This window comes from Lissotriton helveticus, chromosome 5_1 (genome assembly GCF_964261635.1).
Source record: "Lissotriton helveticus chromosome 5_1, aLisHel1.1, whole genome shotgun sequence".
NCBI classification, from domain to species: Eukaryota; Metazoa; Chordata; class Amphibia; order Caudata; family Salamandridae; genus Lissotriton; species Lissotriton helveticus.
The window spans coordinates 1,603,032,839-1,603,055,444 of NC_136065.1; the positions used below are offsets into that span (position 1 = coordinate 1,603,032,839).

Consider the following 22,606-nt stretch of genomic DNA (forward strand, 5'->3'; position numbering starts at 1 on the left):
GGAGGGGACAGCTTCCACGATGCACTAACACCATAAGAGGGGAAGTCTAGCTGCCTACCTCATTGGGCATTGCAGAAGATGGGACAACAAATTTGACACAATTTGACACAATTTGACACAGCTGCACCGAAATGGTACCAATCTACCAATAAATACAATAAATAAGGTTCCCTTAACTCCCTATCCGGAAGCCACATCAGTTATGGGCAACTTTACACCTCTCACAGACAACGAGATCCTGAAGGCAATGAGCACAGTGAAATCTGGATCCCCGTTAGACCCTTGCCCCCACTTCATTTTCATGCAGATTGCCCCAACGATTTGCCCACTGATTACCCAGCTTTTCAACAATTCCTTAAGAACTGCAATTTTTCCCGATATATGGAAACATGCCTCAGTAATCCCCCTTTTAAAAAAAGCAGGAACGGATGTCCTCAATCCTGAAAACTATCGTCCCATTTCCCAGCTCCCCTACCTTTCCAAGGTCTTGGAGAAATTGGTAAATGGGCAGTTGTCCAAGTATTTGGAAACAAATCACCTTCTTGATCCATCTCAGACAGGATTCAGAGCAAACAACAGTACAGAGGCAACGCTGCTGGCAGTGTCGGACAGTGTTAGATTATGCACTGACCAAGGAGGGGAGTTGCTCTGATATTGTTCGACCTGTCGGCAGCGTTTAACACGGTCTCTCATGATAGCCTGATGGATATCCTCTACGAAAAAGGAATCTATTCTAATGCACTGAGCTGGCTACGTTCATTCCTAAGCAACCGAACACAATCAGTGCATCTCCGTCAATCCAAAGACAGCCCCATCGGCTGTGGTGTCCCGCAGGGGGCCTCACTAAGTCCCACCCTATTCAATGTCTATATTTCATCATTGGCCAAAATTGGTAGGAAGTGGGGCATTGGCATCTGCTCCAACGCGGATGACACGCAACTGATGGTGAAAAACCAGAAATTATTAAATCAAAGCTGCACAACTGTCTCTCTGAGATGGCCCAATGGATGCACACGCACTGCTTAAAGCTGAATGCAGGAAAATCTGAAATCCTATTGTTTGGTGGCACCAAACGAGTGTGGGACGCTACCTGGTGGCCACCCACTCTGGGCAATGCACCAACTCCAAAACAACACGCCAAAAACCTGGGCATCATTATGGATGACGCCCTGACCATGAAGGAACATGTGCGGTCCCTCTGTGGCAAAGGTTTTGCTATTTTGAAACTTCTGGCCAGACTTTTTCCCTGGATACCATTGGACTGCAGACAATCTGTGACGCAAGCCTTGCTAGTTAGTCTGTTGGACTATGGGAATGCACTATTTGTAGGCATGAATGAGCACCTATTTACACGACTACAGGTGCTGCAGAATGCGGCTGCAAAACTTGTCTGCAATAAGGGGAAGTTTGATTCTGCCTCAATGTGTTTGAAGAAACTGCATTGGCTGCCGATGCGCCAAAGAGCAGTATTCAAACTACTTAGCCACACTCACAAAGCTCTTCACAAAACAGGCCCTAGAATACTTCAGGAGAAGATTGAATTCTATGTTCCCACAAGGAGTTTGCGGTCGCTTCAATCAACCTTCGCCAGAACAAGGTGTATTAAGAAAGTAAGGACAGGAGGACGATCATTCTCCTATTTAGGAGCCAAGAGGTGGAATGAGCTCCTCCAAGACCTACGACTCACCTCTAACTACATTCAGTTCCGAAAAAAATTAAAATCACACCTATTCCCTAAATTTTAAGTTACAGCCTTGCAGACTTACCAGGAAATGTGGTTCTTAGCGCCTTGATATCCCTTGGGATGAGTGTTGCGCTCGACAAATAACATAAAATAAATAAATAAATACCCCTTACATACACTGATCCAGGCGTGATAATCTGATGATGGTTTAGTTTGATTGTTTGGTTATAAATTGTATCATATTTTGCTTTATCCTGTACTTCCAAATAGGACAATCCGGTGCAGGAAAACGTGTGAAATGCCGGCTGAATGAATGGTCAAAATGCAGCATTAAAACAGGACAGAATATATACCATGTCACTACAATAGATATAAAAGTAAATGTCTATTGATAGCTGTACGAGATGCAATATATGTAGAACATATAACTCTGATACATGATAGCGGAATTACCTCAAATGTTTCAGCAGTGTGTGTGACATTGCTTATTGAATATGCTGCAACTATTTGATCCCTGCTTTGTGTATGTTTATTGCTATCTGTATGTTTGGCACACCCGAAAAAAGAAAAAAAGAAAATAAAGATATATATATTTTTTTAATGATTCTGTAATGAACTTGCTGAATAAGGCCTTCCAGGCATGGTATTACATTGTACTATTTTGAAGAGGATAGGGGATTCCTCTCCTGCACACTAAGAATTGATTTAACTCTTATTTTTCACAGGCAGGTTTTGAGGACCCTGTTGATGCAAAATGCCCATTCCTTGCTCAAATGAGTCTGTATAGCAAAGTCATTGATGTAAAGAAGCTAAACATCTAAACAGAATCTTACCATCAGGGCCAAAATGCACTGCTAGAAACCATTCTCAGGGGTTCAGATTTTGGAAACCCTTTTTGCAGAAATGAGTTATATGGGTCCCTCCTCTGAAGTATGAATTGACGAGGAGACCCACTCACATACCACACATGAATCTTTTCTTGCGTCTTTTAGATGAAACTATCAATACCTTCAGCATTCGCACATTCATCTTCTTTCAAACACGTTTTAGGTTCATTCTCTAGTTCTCTTGGTTAATCTCATTCGTTCTCATACTCTTATATAGATAGAAGAAAGTAAAATTCTTATCTTCTCTGGAATTTGAGTACGGCTATAAAGGTAAGTGTCTTCCAGAATGCGCAAAGTAACACTGATACATGTTTAATACAAGCACCATACTACACTGAGCAAGCGTAGGGAAGAATCCTGTCCCACTCAAAGGGGACACAGAAGGGAGATTGGACCACAAATATTTTGTGTCTTCTAAAAATAAGGCCAGCATATAGTTTCCACACCTATTACTTCAGAGCCTGGGGGTTTACAAACAGCTCTGGGTAGAATCTCATGGCTCAATCTCAAGCTCTATCGGAAGCGGGGACACTTACCTGACAGCCTGCTGGGCAGCGCAAGACGCCAGACGCTCTTCAGCAAACTGCCTCAACTTTATTGCCGCCATAAGAAACGCCAACGCCACTGCCGGACTCCATTACCTGGCAGCGCTCGCGGTGCGCACGCCGACACCGCGATTGTAAGCACCAGGAGGTGCTTAAAAGGAGCAGTGAGCTTCGGTGGAGCGGGAGCTCTATCGGAAGCGGGGACACTTACCTGACAGCCTGCTGGGCAGTGCAAGACGCCAGACGCTCTGCTGCAACCTGCCTCAACTCCATTGCCGCCATAAGCAACGCCAATGCCACTGCCGAACTCCTTTACTCAGCAGCGCTCGCTGCGCGCACGCCGCCCCGCAATTGTAAGCGCCAGGAGGTGCTTAAAAGGAGCAGGGAGCTCCCACGTCGCAGTCATGCGTGGGCGGTGCCGGACGAAGCCCGGGCCGAGGGCGGGCCCGTCCTTGCCCGTCACTGACCGGAGGTGGCTGGGCTGGGCCATCCTTTTTGGCTTGGATTCCCGGGACTAAGGTGATTATATATGATGACTACTGCAAATGTCCCCGCTCGCATCCAGGGGAAACGTGCATGTGTGGCAAAACGGTCCCGTTTACAGCCAAATAGTCCCTCACCAACTTTGCCCACAGCTATTGAATTAATGCTTCAGAAGGCGATTGGGGTAGTCACCTCAGAATTCGAACTTACTGAAAGACGATTATCTATTAGCCCTGACTTTTCTCCCATGGTATCACCTACTCAATCAAATGTTGTGAATTCCCCTGAACCTACTGTACATGAAAGTGCCCCTTTACATGATTCTGTGCAAATTCCTGCACTTAGTACAAAAACCAGCCGAGAGGGTACTGTTGTCGTGACTAGGAAAGCTAGGAAAAGAAAGCAGGGGAACAGTGGGGTCTCAAGGGAAAAAAGGCAGAGGGTTAGAAAAACCCTTGGATAATAAACCTGCTTCCTTGTTAGCCCAACCTCATCCATCTTGGGCCCAAACATTGCTATTAGATCTTCTTACCCAATGTAGAACCATTGTGAAGGAAGAGGTTGCTCCTATTCTTGACTATATTCAAAAGTTAGCAGCTAGTGTGGGTAAAGCACAGGCAATTTCCCAACAGAATGTCATCCCTAGTACACCATCTAGATGTCAAAATACGAGGCCCCAGATTCACCAGAATTCACCTGTGACCCGGCTAATTCAATTAAATACAGAAACCACCCTGCCTCTAGACCAAGCTAATTGTAATAAGGCAGTATATAATATCAAAGCTGTAGAAAAGAGTACTCCTTTATCAGAGGGCAAGCTCAATTAGGACACCAGGGTCTGACAGAACTTAATCCTTATTTAGGGAGTGAGGCCCAAATGCAAAGCCAGCTCACAGGGGCAAACTAAATTAGTAATGATGTAACGGGCAACATACCCACTGATGGGAATGGAGGTGGTGGCCTCTTAACAGGAGAAACTCAGATATTATCCCTTCCAACAATAAACTTACCCCCAGCGGCGGCCCCATATCTAATTATTTTGGCTGGAATCCCCGAATTTAAGCACGGCCAGAAGGAATCACAGCTAGATCTTAGAAATAAGATAGGGGTAGACCTTACGGGGGATTATTCATATTGGTTGCCTCGCAATTGGGTTGTACAGTGACACAATTAAATACTCCAACTATAGATCTTCAATGTGTCACACTTAAGTTCCCGTCCAAACTAAGGGTGACTTTTATTAATGTCTATTCTCGCCCTGTTAGGTTGGGGAAAGAATCCCCTACTTTGGCCCTGCTGAATACTTTTATCTCTACTATCTCTAGTGAGAGTAGACTGATCATTGCAGGAGATGTTAATTGTCAATACAAGCCCTTACCTGGCATTGGAATTTCACTTACCAATGAAGAAGATGAGCAATGGTCTATCCCAGAGCTTCAGATCGCTCCTACTAAAGTCTGGTGCTGGCTCTCCAATTGAATTCTATAACTATGGCCCATTCTTTGAGAGCCTGTAATGGATGTGCCCATTCAGATCGGGAAGGGAAAGCCACGTTTAATCGCTTTGGCCAGTCCTCCCGGTTAGATTATATCTTGGTAGAGACAAGGACATGGTCTTGGGTCATTGATTTTGAGATTTTTTTACGCCATAACAGCAACCATAATGCTCTGGTCTTAAATTTAAGACTTCCTGAGATAGGCATTACCCCCAGGAAAAAAAACTAGTAAGGAAAGTGTATTGCTTCTCTCTAATGACAGAAGAAGACTTAAATGGCCTATGATAAAACAATCTCCAGATAAAATGAGTGCCTTATATTTAGTTGTTCATAAGTTCTTTGTGGAGATAAGTGGTTTCATTGAGCAAGGACAGGAAGTGATGTTAAATAAAATCTATAAATTACACGCGAGACTGATCTGGCAGACTTACTTAATCCAATAGTGACTAAATCCAGGTCGTAGCAGAAGACCTAATCGTGGTTTGATCATAAGTGTAAGAAGGCAAAGTCTCTATTAAATGATTCAATCAAAGCCCCTGACAGGAGACAAATAAAACTCAGGAGGCAGGAGTATAAGCAGGTTATTACAGAGGCTAGACAGCTCTGGGAAAATAGTAAATGGGACAGTATAAAAAGTGCTCTATGGAATAGGAATATGCGGGAATTCTGGGCAATAGTGAGAACTGGCAGTGGATATGGTCAAGTGGCAGACGAGCCGAATATTGCGCCTGGGAAGTGGATGGAACATTTTCGGGCGATGTATTCGACCGAAGTGGTTACTTCCATATCGCAGACAATCTCCCAGAAAGAACATATCGACTTTTCATATAGTCCTGAAAATGCTCCCACACTGCCCAGAATTAAAACTGATGTAGGTACAATGATAACATTGTTGGAGGTGGAAGGTGCGATTAAGAGACTCCCGGCAGGCAAAGCACCTGTTCTTGATAAAATCCCCGGAGATCTCTTTAGGGATCAACCAGCAGTGTGGATTCCATACTTCTGCCTGATGTTTAATGCCATACTCCAGGGCTCCCCTATACCTAAAACCTGGCTGTGGGCTGATATTGTACCAGTGTTTAAAAAGGGCTCTCCATTAATCCCTGCAAACTATCGTCCGATTAGTTTGATTGACGTCAGCCAAAAGCTTTTCGCGCGGATTATCCTCGATCGGCTTCAGACCTGGATGGAGGAATTTGAGATATTGAGCCCATATCAAGCTGGATTTAGGGAAAAAACATCCACCGTAGACCAACTTCTTAGATTCTTAGATTGCAATTTTTGTATTGGAAAACGGTGAAAGTAGAGCATGGAAGCCTCGACTTAATTTTTGTTGACCTTAAGACGGCTTTCGATCTGGTATCTCGGGGCATCCTGTGGGTGGCATTGGGGGACATGGGGATCCCCACCTACCTCATTGATAATATCAGGAGACTTCACTCACAAAATTGTGCCCAAGTTAGGAGTGGCAAAAGGAGTGTTTTGACACCTAGGTTTTCGGTTAATAGAGGAGTGAGACAGGGGTGTGTGCTGGCCCCCCACCCTTTTCTGTCTTTTCGTCAATGCCTTAATTGCCCACCTTATGGGGGTCAAAGACATCGATGCCCCGAAAATATGAAATGAACAGGTAGTGGGAATAATGTTTGCTGACGACACCCTTCTATTGTCAAAATCCCCCATGGGAAAACAACGTGCCCCTTTGACAGCTTTAATAAGAACAAGGGGTTGGGGATCAACACACAAAAGACAAAGTATATGATCTGTAACCAACCAAACACCACCCGTCCCAACCCTTCTTTAAATGGCATTAATCTGGAAAGGGTAACTGTATTTGAATAATTGGGTGTCACCCTCACAGATAATATGGAGTGGGGTCCCCAGATTGCCAAGGCCAAACTTAGGTTGGTACAGACTACTGGAGGTGTCCTAAAATTGCACAGGGAATCTACCTCTAAACCAGTTGCCTCCATTTTGGAAATGTACAAAGCACAAGCTAGGGGAGCTATAATATATGGGGCGGAACCTTGGGGACACTGCTCGACTGAATATATTCTCAAGGCAGAAAATTGTTTCTTGAGATCTTTATTGGCTCTCCCGGTTTGTACTCCCCTTACCCCTTTGAGAATGGATCTAGGAATTAGACCAATAGATGAAGAAATTGGCCTACGCCCTTTAATATACTGGCTCAGACTGTGGGTAACTCCAGAACTGAAGCATTTTAGATCTGAAGCTAAAGAACTCATGGGACTCCCTGGGACTGAAAAACTCCAGTGGTTTGCCTATATAAAAAGTGAGAGTAAGAGGCTAGGTAATCTGGACCTATGGAGCAACCCTGAAGTTGCCTGTGCAGAGATGTCACGCGCTGACTTGGTGAAACTCTATCTCAATCAACAGATGGCAGATATCCTCAGTAACTCTACGTTGGGTCTTTTAACAACAGAGTTTCTTAGTATTAAAGAGGAGTATAAATTAGAGCCATTTTTGGACGAGATCTTACCAAGTGGAGCGAGGAAACTCTTTGTACAATTTAGACACGGTACACTACCACTTAAGGTTTTTTCTCATAAATGGTCCCATTCTAAGCTCCTAGAATGTCCAGCGTGTGGTGTACAGGAGGAGACTGAGTCCCATGTTTTTTTCTTCTGCCCATGTTATAAGTCTCTTAGGTAGCGTTGGCTCATCCAACTCTGTAGAAACTTGGGGTTCAAACAGTATCATCAGACATTTAGAATATTAAAATGTGACACCTCTCCGCCTGTTGTATTGTCAGTTTCCCGTTTCTTGTTCGCTATGTGGCGCAGACGATGGTCATTTATTAATAATACTTCCCGCTGACACTTCTGTGCTTAGTCCATCCTGAGGTGTGATACATGCTTCCCGTTTGCTTATTACTTGTACTTCTTGTATCCTTTTTAACTTTTTTACTCTCTTTTTAACTATGTTCTTAGCTTTTATGATATTTGAGTATTTTTATTCCAATGCTGATGTACATAGTCATAATGCTGTTTTTATTGATTGTATGTTTGTATCTTTTAAGGTCCATGGCCGAAATAAAGATTATTTGAATGGAGAATCTCATTAATTATTCTAGCAGTTAATGGTCTGATGAAACATACAACTCTATAAGTATTGTGTGCTGCCCCAGGACTCCTGCTTTTGGAGCTGGGTGGGCTGAGAACCTCTTCGTTCATATAACCCTGAAAGTAGCCAAACTCAATACATCCAACATATCAACCCTTGCCATATACCCAGTATGGCCCAAAAAGCCACGATCAAAGAAAAGAACTAAAAGGCCTTTACCTTTTATCAAAAAATGTGTTTTTGTGTGTTTAGAAGTGCTTGAAAACAGTCGTTCTGGTCTTGAAGACTGATTCCTTCCCGTCCCCAGTATGTTCGCTAGCATAACAAAATATACTTTCATTTTAAATGGAGTGTTGATTTAATTTTGCATTCATCTGCTGCCCACGCATTCTCCTGGTATGTGCTTGGCCGGGACGGTATTTTAAGTTGAGTTAAGTAGATGACCAAAATTATCGCTTCTTCTTTTATTTTCACAGGTGCATGTCTTCAGTATATGAAGACATAAATTGGTCCAAAAATGTAAAGAAATGTGAAAGCAAGCTGATAGATTACATCAAAAAGCCTTCCCGAAATCGTCTGAGTGTATGGGAAAAAATAGAAAATGCGCACGAACAGGGAGTATGCTCCCTGACAACCCTTTGGAGTTATCTCATTGGCAAATATATGATAAAAGAAGTAAGTAATTCTTGGTCTCTATAATGATTTAATTTCTAGTTCTGATTTTTTTTTTTACATTGATCAGTCTGTTCTCCTACAATAACAGATATAGATAACTTCAATGCATTTCATGTAGCCTGTGTAGGTCATGTATTATGCCGAAGGCTGTAGTGAATGATTGCTACATGCATTCTGTAAGAAAATGTGCACCTATGTTTTCTAGTTCTCTTGCAGTGAAAGAACCTGGGGCCTCATTTACGAAAAGTGACGCATCGCTGCGAGAAAACAGTGATGCGTCACTTTTCACTGCGCTCTCCCTGCGACATGATTGATGCGTCATATTTATAATATGACGCATCATGTCGCAAGGAGTTACAGATACGTCAGTATTTCTGACGTATCTGTAGGCGCAAAAGTGACGCATTGCTGGAGTGTGTCACAAAAGTGACGCAACTTCAGCAATGCTTCCTTTCACATGGGGAAAGCCCCATGTGAAAGGGCTTGCGTCAGTCTTACGCCTGCTGTGAGGCAGGCGCAAGATTTTGACGCAACAGCATCCTAAAAGTGACGCAGTGAAATCTCATAGATTTCACTGCGTCACTATTACGAGGCTTTTTGCGGGTGAACGCCCCTCTGCATACATTATACCTGACGCAGGTATAATGTAGCGCAGGGGTTTACAAAGTGACGCATCTGCTTAGATGCGTCACTTTGTAAATAGTACGCATCAGGAGGCATGTTTTACGCCGCCGATGCGTCACAAAAAGTGACGCATCAAAGCGCAAAACTCACGCAAGGCCTCATAAATGAGGCCCCCGGCCCCTAATGCTTAAAGGACTGTATTTCTCCTATATGTCGATTCATGGAGTCATGCGTCGATTGTTGGGGTGAATGTGCTATGCCGATCGATGATCTTTGAGCCGACCTGTTGCAAATTGGGATGATCTCCCTATTGCACATCACCATCTACCATGAGATAAAAGTGTCTAATTCTGTGCATCAGCCTGGACCGCCAAAGCGTACATATCTCAGTACTAATTAACTGTATATCACCTAGTACTTTCCAGATGCACAACACCGAATATTGCCCTAATGCATATTATCCAGGGCAAATCTATTTTTTCCTTTGGTATGGCTGTACCTTAATTCACCTCATATGACCAACTACATTTACCAACAGTAAGCAGTAGCTTTCTTATTTAAAATTAGTCTCAATTCTTGGAGTGGGTTTCAGCTTCCCATTAAATACAAATATTGGTGTTATTGATTTGCAGCTTAGGACAGCATTTCTTTTTTAGGGAATAACTCTTTTTGTTTGTTTATATCAAAGCCCAGCATCGAAAACTTGCAGCGATACATCACCAGTAGCCAGCACTGAGAGTAACGGTCTTATGAAATTGACACAGCTAAATGACAACATTAGGCTGCTCCTCAAGAAATTTGCTTTCTAATCTTAATCGTCCGGAGCCTTGTCTCGTGCTATTCTTAGCAAAGGACATCATGAATTTATAATCTGGCAACGAGCCACATAGGAAAGAACAGTGGAAAGAAGGAAAGAAAGAGACAGTACCAACCTCCCACCCACCCATTCCCCTCCGCACCCTATGTTAGACCTGTGTCTAAGCTTCGTGGGGGCTACGTCATGCCCATAGTTTCCGGTGGCTTATGATGCTGGTCTGTACCAGTGAGACGTAAAATCTGTAAGAGCTACAGGCATGTAACTTACCTGAACTCCTTACTAAGAATACTTATAAAAGGAGCCCAAAGTTCCTGCAAAACATCTGCTTTGCTGTCTGCCACCAGCGATAATCGTTCCATGCCCAACGCCGCCCTCAGCCGTCTGAGCTAAGCAGAGTGGTCCGGGACTATCTCAGAACCGCAGTTACCTAGTAGGTCTAGATGCGCAGCTTTCAGTGCTACGGCTATCTGCCTTCCTTTCATGGAGCGCAAAGGAAGGTCAGGCGGTTCGGAAGGCCTAACTGGAGGTATGCCGGGAATCGTAGGAAGTCCGTGTCAAAGGCGTTGTTTATGTCTTGTAGTATTATATCCCAGTATCTCACTAACTTGGGGCAGTACCAAAGTAGGTGCACTAGGGAGCCAGTCTGACTGCAACCCCGCCAACAGTAGGCTGAGCTTCCCTTGTTCCAGGGATTAAGTCGGGCCGGAGTTAGATACCAATACACTGCCACCTTATATGCAGCTTCCGCCCCTGAAATGTCTTGAGCTGTGTGATGTGCTCTGTAAAAGATATATTGCCACTCTTTGCCTGTAAGGTGCCTGCCCAATTCGTCCTCTCATCTTAACTGTCCCTTGGTTTTTGTGGGCAAGGTGTCGGAGGAGAGGAACTTGTAAAGTTCTGACATGAGGTGTCTATCGTCGTCCTTAGTGACGAGCTGTGTTAGCCATCACAAGGCCCTGGTCTTACCTCAGGAGAGGTTACCCAGTGACAGGCTTGCTGATACATATAGTAGTTCTAAGCCGGAATGACATAGTCCAGCTGAAGCTGATCAAAAGAGATAATACCCTCGAGGTCAAAAAGAGAGCCCACTCTTGTACAACCAGTGGCATGCCACAGCTGAAAAGGCTCTGACTTACAACCCTGCAGGAAGTCCGGGATGTCGACTAGAGGAGTTATCGGGAGGGGAAGGTGGTCAATCCGTGTCGGATCGCCGTTGTGTACCAGACCTTTAGAGTTGTCACCGTGACAGGAGAAGAATACAGAGCCCATGCCCTATGTTTGTGTGGGAGCCAAATTTCATGCCAAATGTTATTAACTGCTATTGCTTGATCCATGAACGTCCAGTGCTTCTCTGAAAGTGGATGGTTCCACTCCAGGATGAAGCGTAATTGCGAAGCTTGGAAATACCGTAATATCATTGGGACACCCATCCCCCCTTCAGGTTTCATTCTTGTAATTTGCAAGAAACTAAATGAGACGCGGTTGCTTCCTGCCACAGACAAAGCAATTTATAGTTTGCTGAAGGCTTCTCAATATGGTTGGGTGGCCTAAAGAAATAGTTTGAAAGAAGTAATTTATGCGTGGCAGAATCATCATCTTGACTACCACAATGTGGCCTGCCCATGAGAGACCCAAACCTGTCCATGTTGCTAGAGTTTTGTTAGTGTGTTCCAGGAGTGGAGTGTAATTAGCTGCTAGAGGGTTAGCCGGAGTGTGCCCCAGGAAAATTCCTGGGTACGGTATGTGATGGCTGGTTCAGGACAATGGGAATTGTTTTACCAGGGCTTTCTCCGAGACAGGGGAAGTGAACAGATTTAAGATATGCGATTTATGAAGATTGACCTTAAAATCCGAGACGTCGCTAAAGCAGTAGAACTTGCCCACTAGTGCCTCTAATGAGGTTGCCGAGTTTGTCAGCCATAGAATCACATCGTCGGCGTAGTATGAGTGTCTGCCCCAAGATGGATTCTGGATATCCTGAGATTATCTCTGACTCTCCGAGCTATGGGCTCCATATACAGAGCAAACAGTAGAGGAAAAAGAGGACATCCTTGTCTGGTTCCCCTGCAAATTGGAAAGAGCCCGGAGGAATACCTGTTAACCCTGACCGATGCGCTAAGTGTTTTGTATATGCATCTTAACCAGCCAAGAAACCTGTACCCAAAACTGAGCCGGTGGAGCTTCTCCATTAAGAATGGCCAATAGACCCTATCGAAGGCCTTCTCTGCGTCAACGGGCAGTAGGAGTGCCTCCCGTCGGAAACGGGCAATGAGATCTGTGAGATGAATGAGGCACTTCGTATTGTCCCCACATTGTGTCTTTGGGATGAACTCGGCTTGGTCCGTGTCAGTAAGGCCCGCCATGTATGGATTAATGCGCGCGGCCATGATACCAGTGAAAATTTTGTCATCCTCGTTGAGCAGTGAAATCAGCCAATAGGACGCGCAGTCCAGAGGATATTTTGAGGGTTTTAGGATTACCAATATGGAGGCTTCTGTGAAAGAGTCAGGCTATACCCCAGTGTCAATAAATGAGTTAAAGTGCTGCGTTAGTATGGGGATGAGGATCAAATTTTCTTATAGAACAGATGGGTGAAGCCATCTGGGCCTGGAGATTTAGCATCTTTAAGGCATGCTATGGCTGCAATTACCTCGTCCACTTGAATAGGGTGATCGATCTGGGCAGCTGCATCTACCGGTAATGTAGTCAGCTGCACACCTTGGAAGTAGGCCGCTATGTCTCTGCTGGGGGAATCTCCCTCTGAGCAGAGTTTGAAGTAAAACACACTGAAAGCCTTGGCAATCTCAGAGTCCGTGTGGACTAGTGTCCTGGACGGGGCTCTAATTGCTGGGATCAACTGTGAGAACTCTCTTTGCCTCAGTTTGTGAGCGAGCATGCGGCCCGAACGATTGCCACTAAGAAAACAGTTGTGCTGTAGGGGAAGCCAGACTCGGCTTTATCGAGGTCTAGCCTACAAAAGATTAGCTGTTTCCGCTCTACGTCTCGCTACATCCGTGAGGCACCGGTGCGTTTGTGTATGGAATCCAATTCTGCTACTGTTGTCTTTATCTCCTTCCTATGCTCCTTTCTAAGCTTATTATCGCCTGCTGATAGGGCTATTAGCTCCCCTCGTGTAACCAATTTTAACGCTTCCCATAGAGAGGCTGGGTGCAAACCCTCATCTTCATAATTGGAGTGATAGTCTCTAAGAGTTTTCAAGATTGCCTGTGTTATCTGGTTGGAGTGAAGCAGTGCGTCTCCGAGATGCCAACATGACTGGTGTGGTTGGGCGGCACCCAGGTTCAGTGATCAGGGCATGATCGGAGGGAGAGCACAGCTCCATCGTGGCATCAGCCACGCATCCCACCAAGGTGACTGTGAATAGGAAGTGGTTGAATCGGGCATAAGTCTTGTGAGATGCCGAGTAGTACGTATAGCCCCTGGTAGAAGGGTGTGTGTGCCACCATACATCATTGAGTGTGCTGTTTGCAAGCCAGTGCTGTCCCATCTGTGAGAGTGTCCCAGCTTGTGTTGTGCGTTGTCTAGAGATGGTCTAAGTCTGCGTTCATTACTAGGTTCAAGTCTCCCTCAATTACTACCCCTGGTCAGGCGTGGCCAGTGCAAGCGCATGGTAGTTTAGTAAGAAGCGTTCCTGGTGCTCATTCGGAGCATATATAGATGCTACTGTAAACTGTGTGCAGCCCCATTGGATTCTAAGCCCTAGATCTCTACGTTTGTGTTCGGCAATGGTCTCGATCACCTTTCTTTGGAAGCTCTGGGCAATGAGGATAGCTACCCCATTCTTCTGGGATGAATCTGAGGTCCAGTATTGTCTGGGGAACTTCGGGGAGCGCATGCGATGGGTGTGACTAGTGAGCAGATGGGTTTTCTGCAGTAAGCAAATGCCCCCCCCCCAGTGTGTTCTAAGTATGATAAGATGTCCTTGCGCATTACTGGACTGTGAAGGCCTCGGACATTAAGGCTCACTATGCCAATATTATGCATTTTGTTGGTGTTACCTGTACTTCTGCCTGTTGCTCATAAAAGTTGTGCTGCTGTCGCCAGACCCATCTAGCGTGTTTTCGTGTGAACATTTTGGGATGGGTGCCAACCAGCAATGTGCTGGGTTGTGCGAAGGAGAAGAAGAGATAAAAGACAGAAAGATCCCTTTGAGAACCGTAAAGGAAATTTTTAACAGAGAGAAGGGCAACAACTGAGTGTTTGAGTGCATCAATCCCGATGAATTGGTATGAGGCAAGCTCGCTGCTGTATCATGGAGTTGTTGGGGTGGTGGACTCGGACGAAAGAGCCTGCAACACTGCTTGTCTCTACTTATTAATAGTTTCAGAATGTGGTCTAGGCCCACAGCGGTTGCCTGTCACCCTCTGTCAAGCCGTCCGCTGATGCTTAGGGGATACGGGCAGATCCCCAGAGTCTTTCGGGGCATCAAGATGTGGGAGAGCACAGGCCTATTGGAGAGATCGAATCTAGTGAAGCATCCCCTCATACATGAAGAAGATTCAGAAGGGGTGACCCCAGGCATAAGGAGTCTTGGCCTTCCTCAGATTCTCTGTGACGGGCAGAAATCTCTGCGCTTCTGCAGGGTGATTCGCGAGAGGTCCTGTAAAAAGGTCGGAGTGTGGCCTTTGAAATTAACTACTTGTGTGTCCCTGGCCTTCTTTAGAATATCCCTTTTGACCTGAAAATCATGGACTCACACCAGAATGTTTGCTTGGGGTCCTTTACCTGATCTCTCGGGGCCCACCCTGTGCCCAGTTGCAGGGGAGAAGTCTCTGGGAGGCCTGAAACATGGTGAAGGAGATCCATGACATACTCACGCAGGTTAGGGCCCTCTGCTTTGGATGGCAAGCCTCAAATTCTTATGTGTTTCCGCCTCAATCTGTTCCAAAGGTCCTCATTGTGCACTTGAAGGTCTAACTGCTGGTCTTTAAACCTCAACATTTCTTGCTGGAGCCAAGCTACCTCCTCCAATTGACTCTTGACTCGACTGCCTGTCCTCAAGCTTGGCCACTCTTTCTCCCACTTCATCTACCTCAGATCAGAGATCAGAGGCAATTTCTGCTTTTATCATCTGCAGATCTGCGCGTAGAGAGGTGAACAATGATTCCATATATGCTTTAGTGATCGCGCCCTCTCCCTCGTCTGACCCCACCCGGGATTCCGCTTTGCATGACAAGGGCATATCCTCTGACCCTGAGTTGCCTGTCTTCCCGACCATTTCTTTGAGGGACCATTCCTTCTTTGCTCATGCCCCAGCCATGCTGCCCAGACTGCTCTCTTAAGACTTGCCCGGTGATGTGTTGAGGAGACTCCTGTAATACCGATGGTTAGTCGCAGGTCTTGGTCCATGTGTGGGTGCTGTCTCAACCTCTAACTCCAGGTCAGTCCAAGGGCTAGCAGAGAGGGCGGGGGGCATGCCCCTGAGCCTCACAAGACTAAAGGGTGGTGGGGGAACCAGTTAAGGTATTTCTTCCTGCTGAAGCGTGGGCTTAACTTTGGGGAACACAGATGGCTGGCAGACAAAAGTAAAGGTTAAATTGCACAGATCCACTCGTACACTTGGAAGCACCATGGATCAAACAAGCATGGATGATCCAACTCATGAAGAGTCCACGATAACAGCAGACATGAAAACATTGCTAGTTACTATGCAGTAGAGCCTCAAATCCATTGAATCGAAAATAAACACCATGTGCACCAGGATGTACTCCACTACACATAATGTGGAAAAGCAAGATGGTTACATAACTGAGATACAAAGCACATCCACACTTGAGCACAGAATATTTAGAAGCACAGTGTTGCCGAAACAACTTACGCATCATGGGTGACCCAGAGTCCACCAACACCGACATAATGGAAGAGTTTATAGAACACTTGCTGACCACACTCTTTGGTACAGAACCTTTCTCTAAAATGCTCATTATAGAGCATGCTCATTGTGCTTCTGCTGCTCTGCTGCTGCCTGGTGCTGCTCCAAGACCTATCATAGCCAGAATGTTGAACTACCGTGACAGAAACACCGCCCTCTGACTAGTATGGAAGAAGCCCACGTTGTAGTTCAAAGGCAATACTGTGGCCCTAAACCCAGATTTTACCATTGTGGTTCAAGAGGCATGTTAGAAATTCACACCAGTCAAGCAAAAACAGGCGAACATTCCACATGCAATGCTCTATCCTGCTTGCCTTTGTATATAGTATTGGGGCAAGGATCATGTTTTCACTACTCCACAACAGGCCAATAAATTCATCTGCCATTACATAGCGTGTGCCTCCCCATCTGAGCACCATTCGCCAAGGTATAGACCATCATCACCACCGGCAGATCTTGAATAGCTATCCAATTGGGGGATTCCTTCTGCCAATTGTAGGACCACAGACCTGATTCCTGCTGTGTGTATGCTGAACTCTGATTGTGGCAGAAACTGCAGAGAAAGGGTCAAATGTCATGGCATAATGAAAGATTCTCACTCACATCTCTGTCTAGACTTTTCGGACCTCAGTTTCGTTCCACACCAACTATCACTTATACATTGGGTGCCCCACTTGAGCCATGATCATTCCCCGGACACCCTTGTTCACTCGAGGTAGATCTGCTGGCTTTTAGGCTGACCCCTACAAATTATTCCTTTCTTTATCTGTTGGATATCCCCTGTCCTATCTACCACTGTGGTGTTTCACCCTCGAATCTCTCATCTACTCTCCTGCTATTTACCAAGATACAACTTTCTGGTGTACTGATCCCTCTTCTCTAGCTTTACTATAATATTTTCTCTTCCTCTTTTTATAATCCCATCTTTATTTGGCACTCACTTCATACGCCTTGCGTTAGGTTCTTTGGTGCTACCACCACTGTTTCAACTGCATGCTTTTATCAATGTTCTATACATGGTTCTGGCTAACTGGATGGGTGACGCATCCCCTCACCAGTGTGGGAAGAGGGTAGGATGGAGGTTGTGCTATTTGAAGGAAAGTGCACATCTGCTTATAGGGAAATTGCCACAGAAACCTACATTTATGCTCCTAGTTAAAGATGCAGAGGCAAACATATCTGATACTCGCGCTGTCCCCTATGATGACAGACACTGAACAGATACAGTGCAGCACAGCATGCAGATAATGAAATGAAGCAAGGAATGCGATTCAATTTGTCAGGGGTCAGGCCACTTGTAAACGTCCCGCCGTGCGTGGACAAACCGTCTCAGAAATTCGCCGTCGTGAACAGAATGAATCAGTCCAAACGCTACCTTGCGTTGAGGAATGGCGAGGACGCCCTACATCAACATTACACGACCCGGTAAAATTCTTCTATTTTGAGAGCGTCCTCAACCCCATCCATCTTGGAGACGAGCAACCTCCTGGTTGCCTGCCCCCACCCCCGTCCTGATGAAGACCCCGATGCAAGGTCCCAACTAATACCTGCAACCAGTAGAGGGTCGAAACGTCGACAACTTATAAAGTTTTATCAGCTTCACCCCATGACTTGTACATTTATTGTAATATGTGGAGCATGATGAATATGAAATGATGTATTGAACCCACAGTCTTTTCTTTGCGTCCACCATTGGACTTTAATATATAGTACAGTGAGGCCGATTGGCCGTTTTACATTGTCACCATCCTTTACCCACACTTCCTTGCACTGTATCACCCCCCCCCCCCCCCCCCCGGGGCACTACAAAGTATCTGTGATTTTGTATTTAAATCAATGACAATTCAAACATACCTACACTGTGAATAAATAACAATGCAGGGTAATTGACTTCTCTTTTATGATTATTTAACTTTTTGAAATTGTTTATTCTTACTGGGACCCCCCCTTTCTCAGTACTTCTATCTCAGGTGAGGCAGGGGTGATAGACAAAACAGTCTTGGTGGCTGACAGGGCGCAACCGATGAACTTGCCCTCAGTGGGCCCGGCTGGTGGGCCCATTGCACTGAAAGGCACCACAGCATTAAATAATGTCCCGCAGACAGGGGGGTTACCAGTCACAGCGGATGCGGTGCCCCAGACGCCTATCGCTGCGCAAGCCGCTCCACCGGTGGTAGCACATCAGGGCAGTGGTATAACACAGGTGTGGGTCCAGTCAGGGGGTGTGGCTCAATCTCCTGTGGTGGTGGCAGCAACATCGCAAGGGCAAGCGCATAGTAATAGCGCAGCAGGGTCAATGGTCCCCTCAATAGCATCCCCTATGGCCGCAGAGTCAATAGTCCCAGGGCAGCCAACACTAGCCTACAGCCCACTGATCTGTGGGTCGGCATCTTTGGCATTAGCCCCCTTGGCGAGGATCACGTGGCACGTGCCAGTGGAGACCAAGGAAATAATATTCAAGGGAGAGTATGTGGATGTGTTTGATCTCATAAACGCCGGGGTGGTCCCGGTCAAAAGCAGGACTGGGAAGGAGGGAGAGCTGAAGCAGAAAAGAGTATGGGTAGATTGGTCGATCAAGAATTGGATCACAGGGTTCGCCATCTACGCTGCGATTATGGTAGAAAGTTACCCCACTGGAAGCCCAATTAATCAATTACATGTCTATGACCCATGCGGCGGCGTCAGACTTCTCAGGGACAGGGTGGCTCCAATATGACAACAAATTCAGGCAAATGAAGGCTGTTCATCCTGATGTAGCTTGGGACCAGCGTGAGATTAGCATATGGCACACGGTGTTTTACTCAACAATACCTGTGACCAAGACGAGTCAGCCCTTTCGAGGAGACAGGGGGTCTGAAGATAAGAAACTGGCCTGCTGGCAGTTCAACAAGAACGAGTGCAACCGAGTCACAGCCTGTAAGTTTAAACACTGCTGTTCCTTCTTTGGCGTTATGGCACACCCGGAGATTAGATGCTACAAGAAGTTGGGTAGACCAAAAGAGCAGCACTCCCACACCCAAACCCAAGCCAAGGGACGCCCCGCCCAAGCACTCTAGGTGCTTACCAACACCCATCCAGCTTCACGTCCTGACACACCTCCTTAGAAAGTATGACAAGTTACCAGAGGCTCAGTTTCTACATAATGGCTTTAGTTCCGGCTTTCGCATCCCATCCTGGGCTATCCCGTCCACGGATCCACCGCGCAACCAACGCTCAGTGCTCCAAAACCTAGAGGTGGCTAGGCAGAAAATCACAAAGGAAGTATCTTTGCGAAGGGTGGCGGGTCCCTTTCAACAGTTGCCGAGGCCTGACCTAGTATGAGAAAGGGAAATTCTGTTTGATCCACAACTTGTCAAGCCCACCAGGGTTGTCAGTCAATGACAAACTGGACCCAGAGCTGTGCACAGTGCGCTACACCACCTTTGATATGGCAATCCAGAAGTTACAGGGGCTAGGGGAGGGTGCGTTGATGGCTAAATCAGACATCAAGGCAGCCTTCTGCCTCCTGACGGTACACCCTGATGACACTAGTTTCCTGGGGTTCACCTTTGAAGGGGAATATTTCATTGACCTCTGCATGCCAATGGGGTGTTCCATCGCGTGCGCGGTGTTTGAAACATTCAGCAGGTTTCTAGAGTGGGTAATGCAGCAATTTCTAACATCAGTGACAACTGTTGAGGTGGTGCATTACTTGGAGGATTTTTTTTTCTGGGACCACAGGGTTCCCTTGCATGCAAGAAGGCCCTGCTGGGCTTCCAGCATCTGGCCAAATCTCTGGGCGTGCCGTTAGCCACAGAGAAAAGGGAGGGACCAACCACAAGGCTAACTTTCCTAGGCATTGAAATAGACACCAGAGAGGGGGTATGCAGACTCCCTCAGGAGAAGGTAGCAGCATTCAGGTCGGCCATTGAGTCTTTTTTGTCAGCAAGGAAGGTGACGCTTCACCAATTGCAGGTCCTTGTGGGGCAGCTGAATTTTGCGCTACAAGTGATACCTATGGGCAGGGCCTTTTCGAGAAGTATCGCGAGGGCGATGTCTGGCTTGGGTGCCAAGCATCATCACACCAGGCTCTCAGCGGATGTCAGGGACGACTTAGCCATTTGGAAAGGATTTCTAGAAGAATTTATTGGGACGGTGGTCTGGCAACAGCCGAGCCTCTCCAATGCTGAATTGGAATTGTACACAGATGCAGCAGGCAGTGTGGGTTTTGGGGCGGTCTTGGGTCCCAGGTGGTGTATGCAGCACTGGCCGGAAGAGTGGGTGCTGTCAGGCCTTACCCGCAATATTACCTTCTTGGAGATGTTCCCAATTCTGTGGCATTGCATCTGTGGGGTGACATGCTGACAAACAGGCATATTGTATTTTGGTCAGATAGCATGTCAGTAGTGATGGTGATTAACAACCAGAGGGCGAAATGTACCTGGGTCCTACGCTTATTGAAGGAATTAGTCTTACGATGCTTGCAGCGCAATGTACACTTTACTGCCAAACATGTGACAGGTGTGGACAACACAGTCGCTGACGCCTTGTCCCGTTTTAAGTTGGCAGAGTTTCGTACCCGATGGCCGCAAGCAGACAAACAGATGATGACCTTCCCGGAGGGACTAAGTAAGCTTGGTACCCCACAGACACTGAGTTGATAACGGCGTCATTGGCCCCCAAGACCAAGAGTATGTATGAGAGGTCATGTCAATCATACCTGACTATCTTAAAGGGGTCATGGTCAGTAGAGAGGTTCTTACCACAAAGTGTCCTGAAGTTTATAGTTCATCAGAAAGGGAGCGGGAGATTACTGGCTATGGTGAGGAGACAACTTTTAGCAATAGCATTTTATGCGGGTTTAGGGGGGGAGCTGATCCCACAAAAGACCCAAGGGTGAAAAGAGCAATGAGGGGTTGGGAGCGCTTGGCACCCAGAGTGAAGGACAGTAGGAGACCCATAGATGCGAGCAGACTTACAAGTATCTTGGAAATATTGCCCAGAATCTGCTTCAGATCTTACGAGACGCAGTTACTCAGGTTGGCTTACTCATTAGCGTTTTTTGGGGCATTTAGGATTTCTGAATTGTTACCAGCGTCAAAGTCAGACAAGGGCATACATTGGGAAGATGTAATTCTTACCACAGAACACCTTCAGGTCAGGGTGCAGAGATCAAAAACTGATCAGTTGGGTAAGGGAATCTGGGTCCAGCTATGATCAGTTGCGGGGGCCACCTGTTGCCCGGTGAGCTTGGCCAGGAATTTTTTCCAGATTAGACCGGGGGGGACAGCAGGGTATTATTGCATGCTGATGGCATCCCTCTCACCAGGTTTCAGTTCACTAGGATATGTAAGCGTGTTCTGGAATGTTTAGGGGTGGAAACAACACATTTCACTTCGCACTCATTCCGCATTGGCGCAGCCATGATGGCGGCTGCCCTGGGCCTCCCTGAGGGAACCATTAAGAGGGTGGGTCATTGGAAGTCAACATGTTTTGAGCGTTACCTACGTCCCCAGCTACCATGAGTTGTCAGTCAGTCTTTCTCCACTTGTCCTGTTTCCCGCTGATTGTATCCATTTTCAACTTTGATCTAGGTGTACCGTGTCAGAGGGCCTAGATATGCTTGTGTGGCCATTATTTTATTCGCAGAGCAGGGCACTTCTTCAAGAATTAGCACGAGGAGAGAATACAGAGTGCGAAGGGAACCAACCACCATTGGGTGGGGGTAGGCGGACAGCGACTTGCGGAGGTGCCAACCGATCTGCGGGGCTCCATGGCCAAGGGCATGCCGCTTTCCTATATACTGGTGATTCATTCAGGTGGCAATGATAATATCCCAGCGAGAAGAAGGGGTTTAAAGGAGGCCCTTTTTTCCGTTTTGTCTGTAGTTAAGAACATGTTGCCTAACACTAAAATACTATGGTCCGAGGTGATACTGCATCAGGTATGGGCAAAGGGAGCGCCGCCAAAGGCAGTTAATAAATCAGTAAGGACGCAATCAGTCAGTGGCCGAGATTTTAAAGAAATCCAGCATTCGTACCGTTAGGCACAAGTTGATCCAAGTGTCAAGGGCAGAGTTGTATGCATCCGATGGGGTACACCTGTCCAGAGCAGGTTTGAAGTTGTTTACACAGACTGTTTTGGGAGCCCTGGATGAAGAATTAGAAGGCACAGGGGGGGAGGTCGAGTCCGCCAGTGAGCGCCTCGCCCTGTGACGGGGTCCTGGCCAAGAGAAATGACAGGGACTCCGTTTGTCGGTGGCTGTTTAGCCCCAGAACAGGGCTTGCAGTATATCAGGGGCTACGGGCTGGCGGGAGAGGGGGCTGACCTGCTGGTGGCTCTGGACTCTCTGGCTCTACCCAGGAAGCCGGCCCTTGTCACAAGCAGTGGCAAATTATCTACCTGCTGCTCTGTTGGCCGGGGGCGGTCAGCATAAGGAGAGC

At 46.5% G+C, this 22,606-nt stretch overlaps 1 protein-coding gene across 2 annotated transcripts in view; it reads left to right on the forward strand.

Annotated features, from left to right (window-relative positions):
- Positions 1-22,606, forward strand: part of LOC144753731 (cytosolic phospholipase A2 gamma-like) — a 928,534-nt gene that overhangs the window by 371,693 nt on the left and 534,235 nt on the right. For both annotated transcript variants that reach the window (XM_078641315.1, XM_078641316.1), the window contains exon 6: positions 8,652-8,850. In XM_078641315.1, coding sequence (XP_078497441.1) covers positions 8,652-8,850 — 199 coding nt within the window. The remainder of the gene's footprint in view (positions 1-8,651; positions 8,851-22,606) is intronic.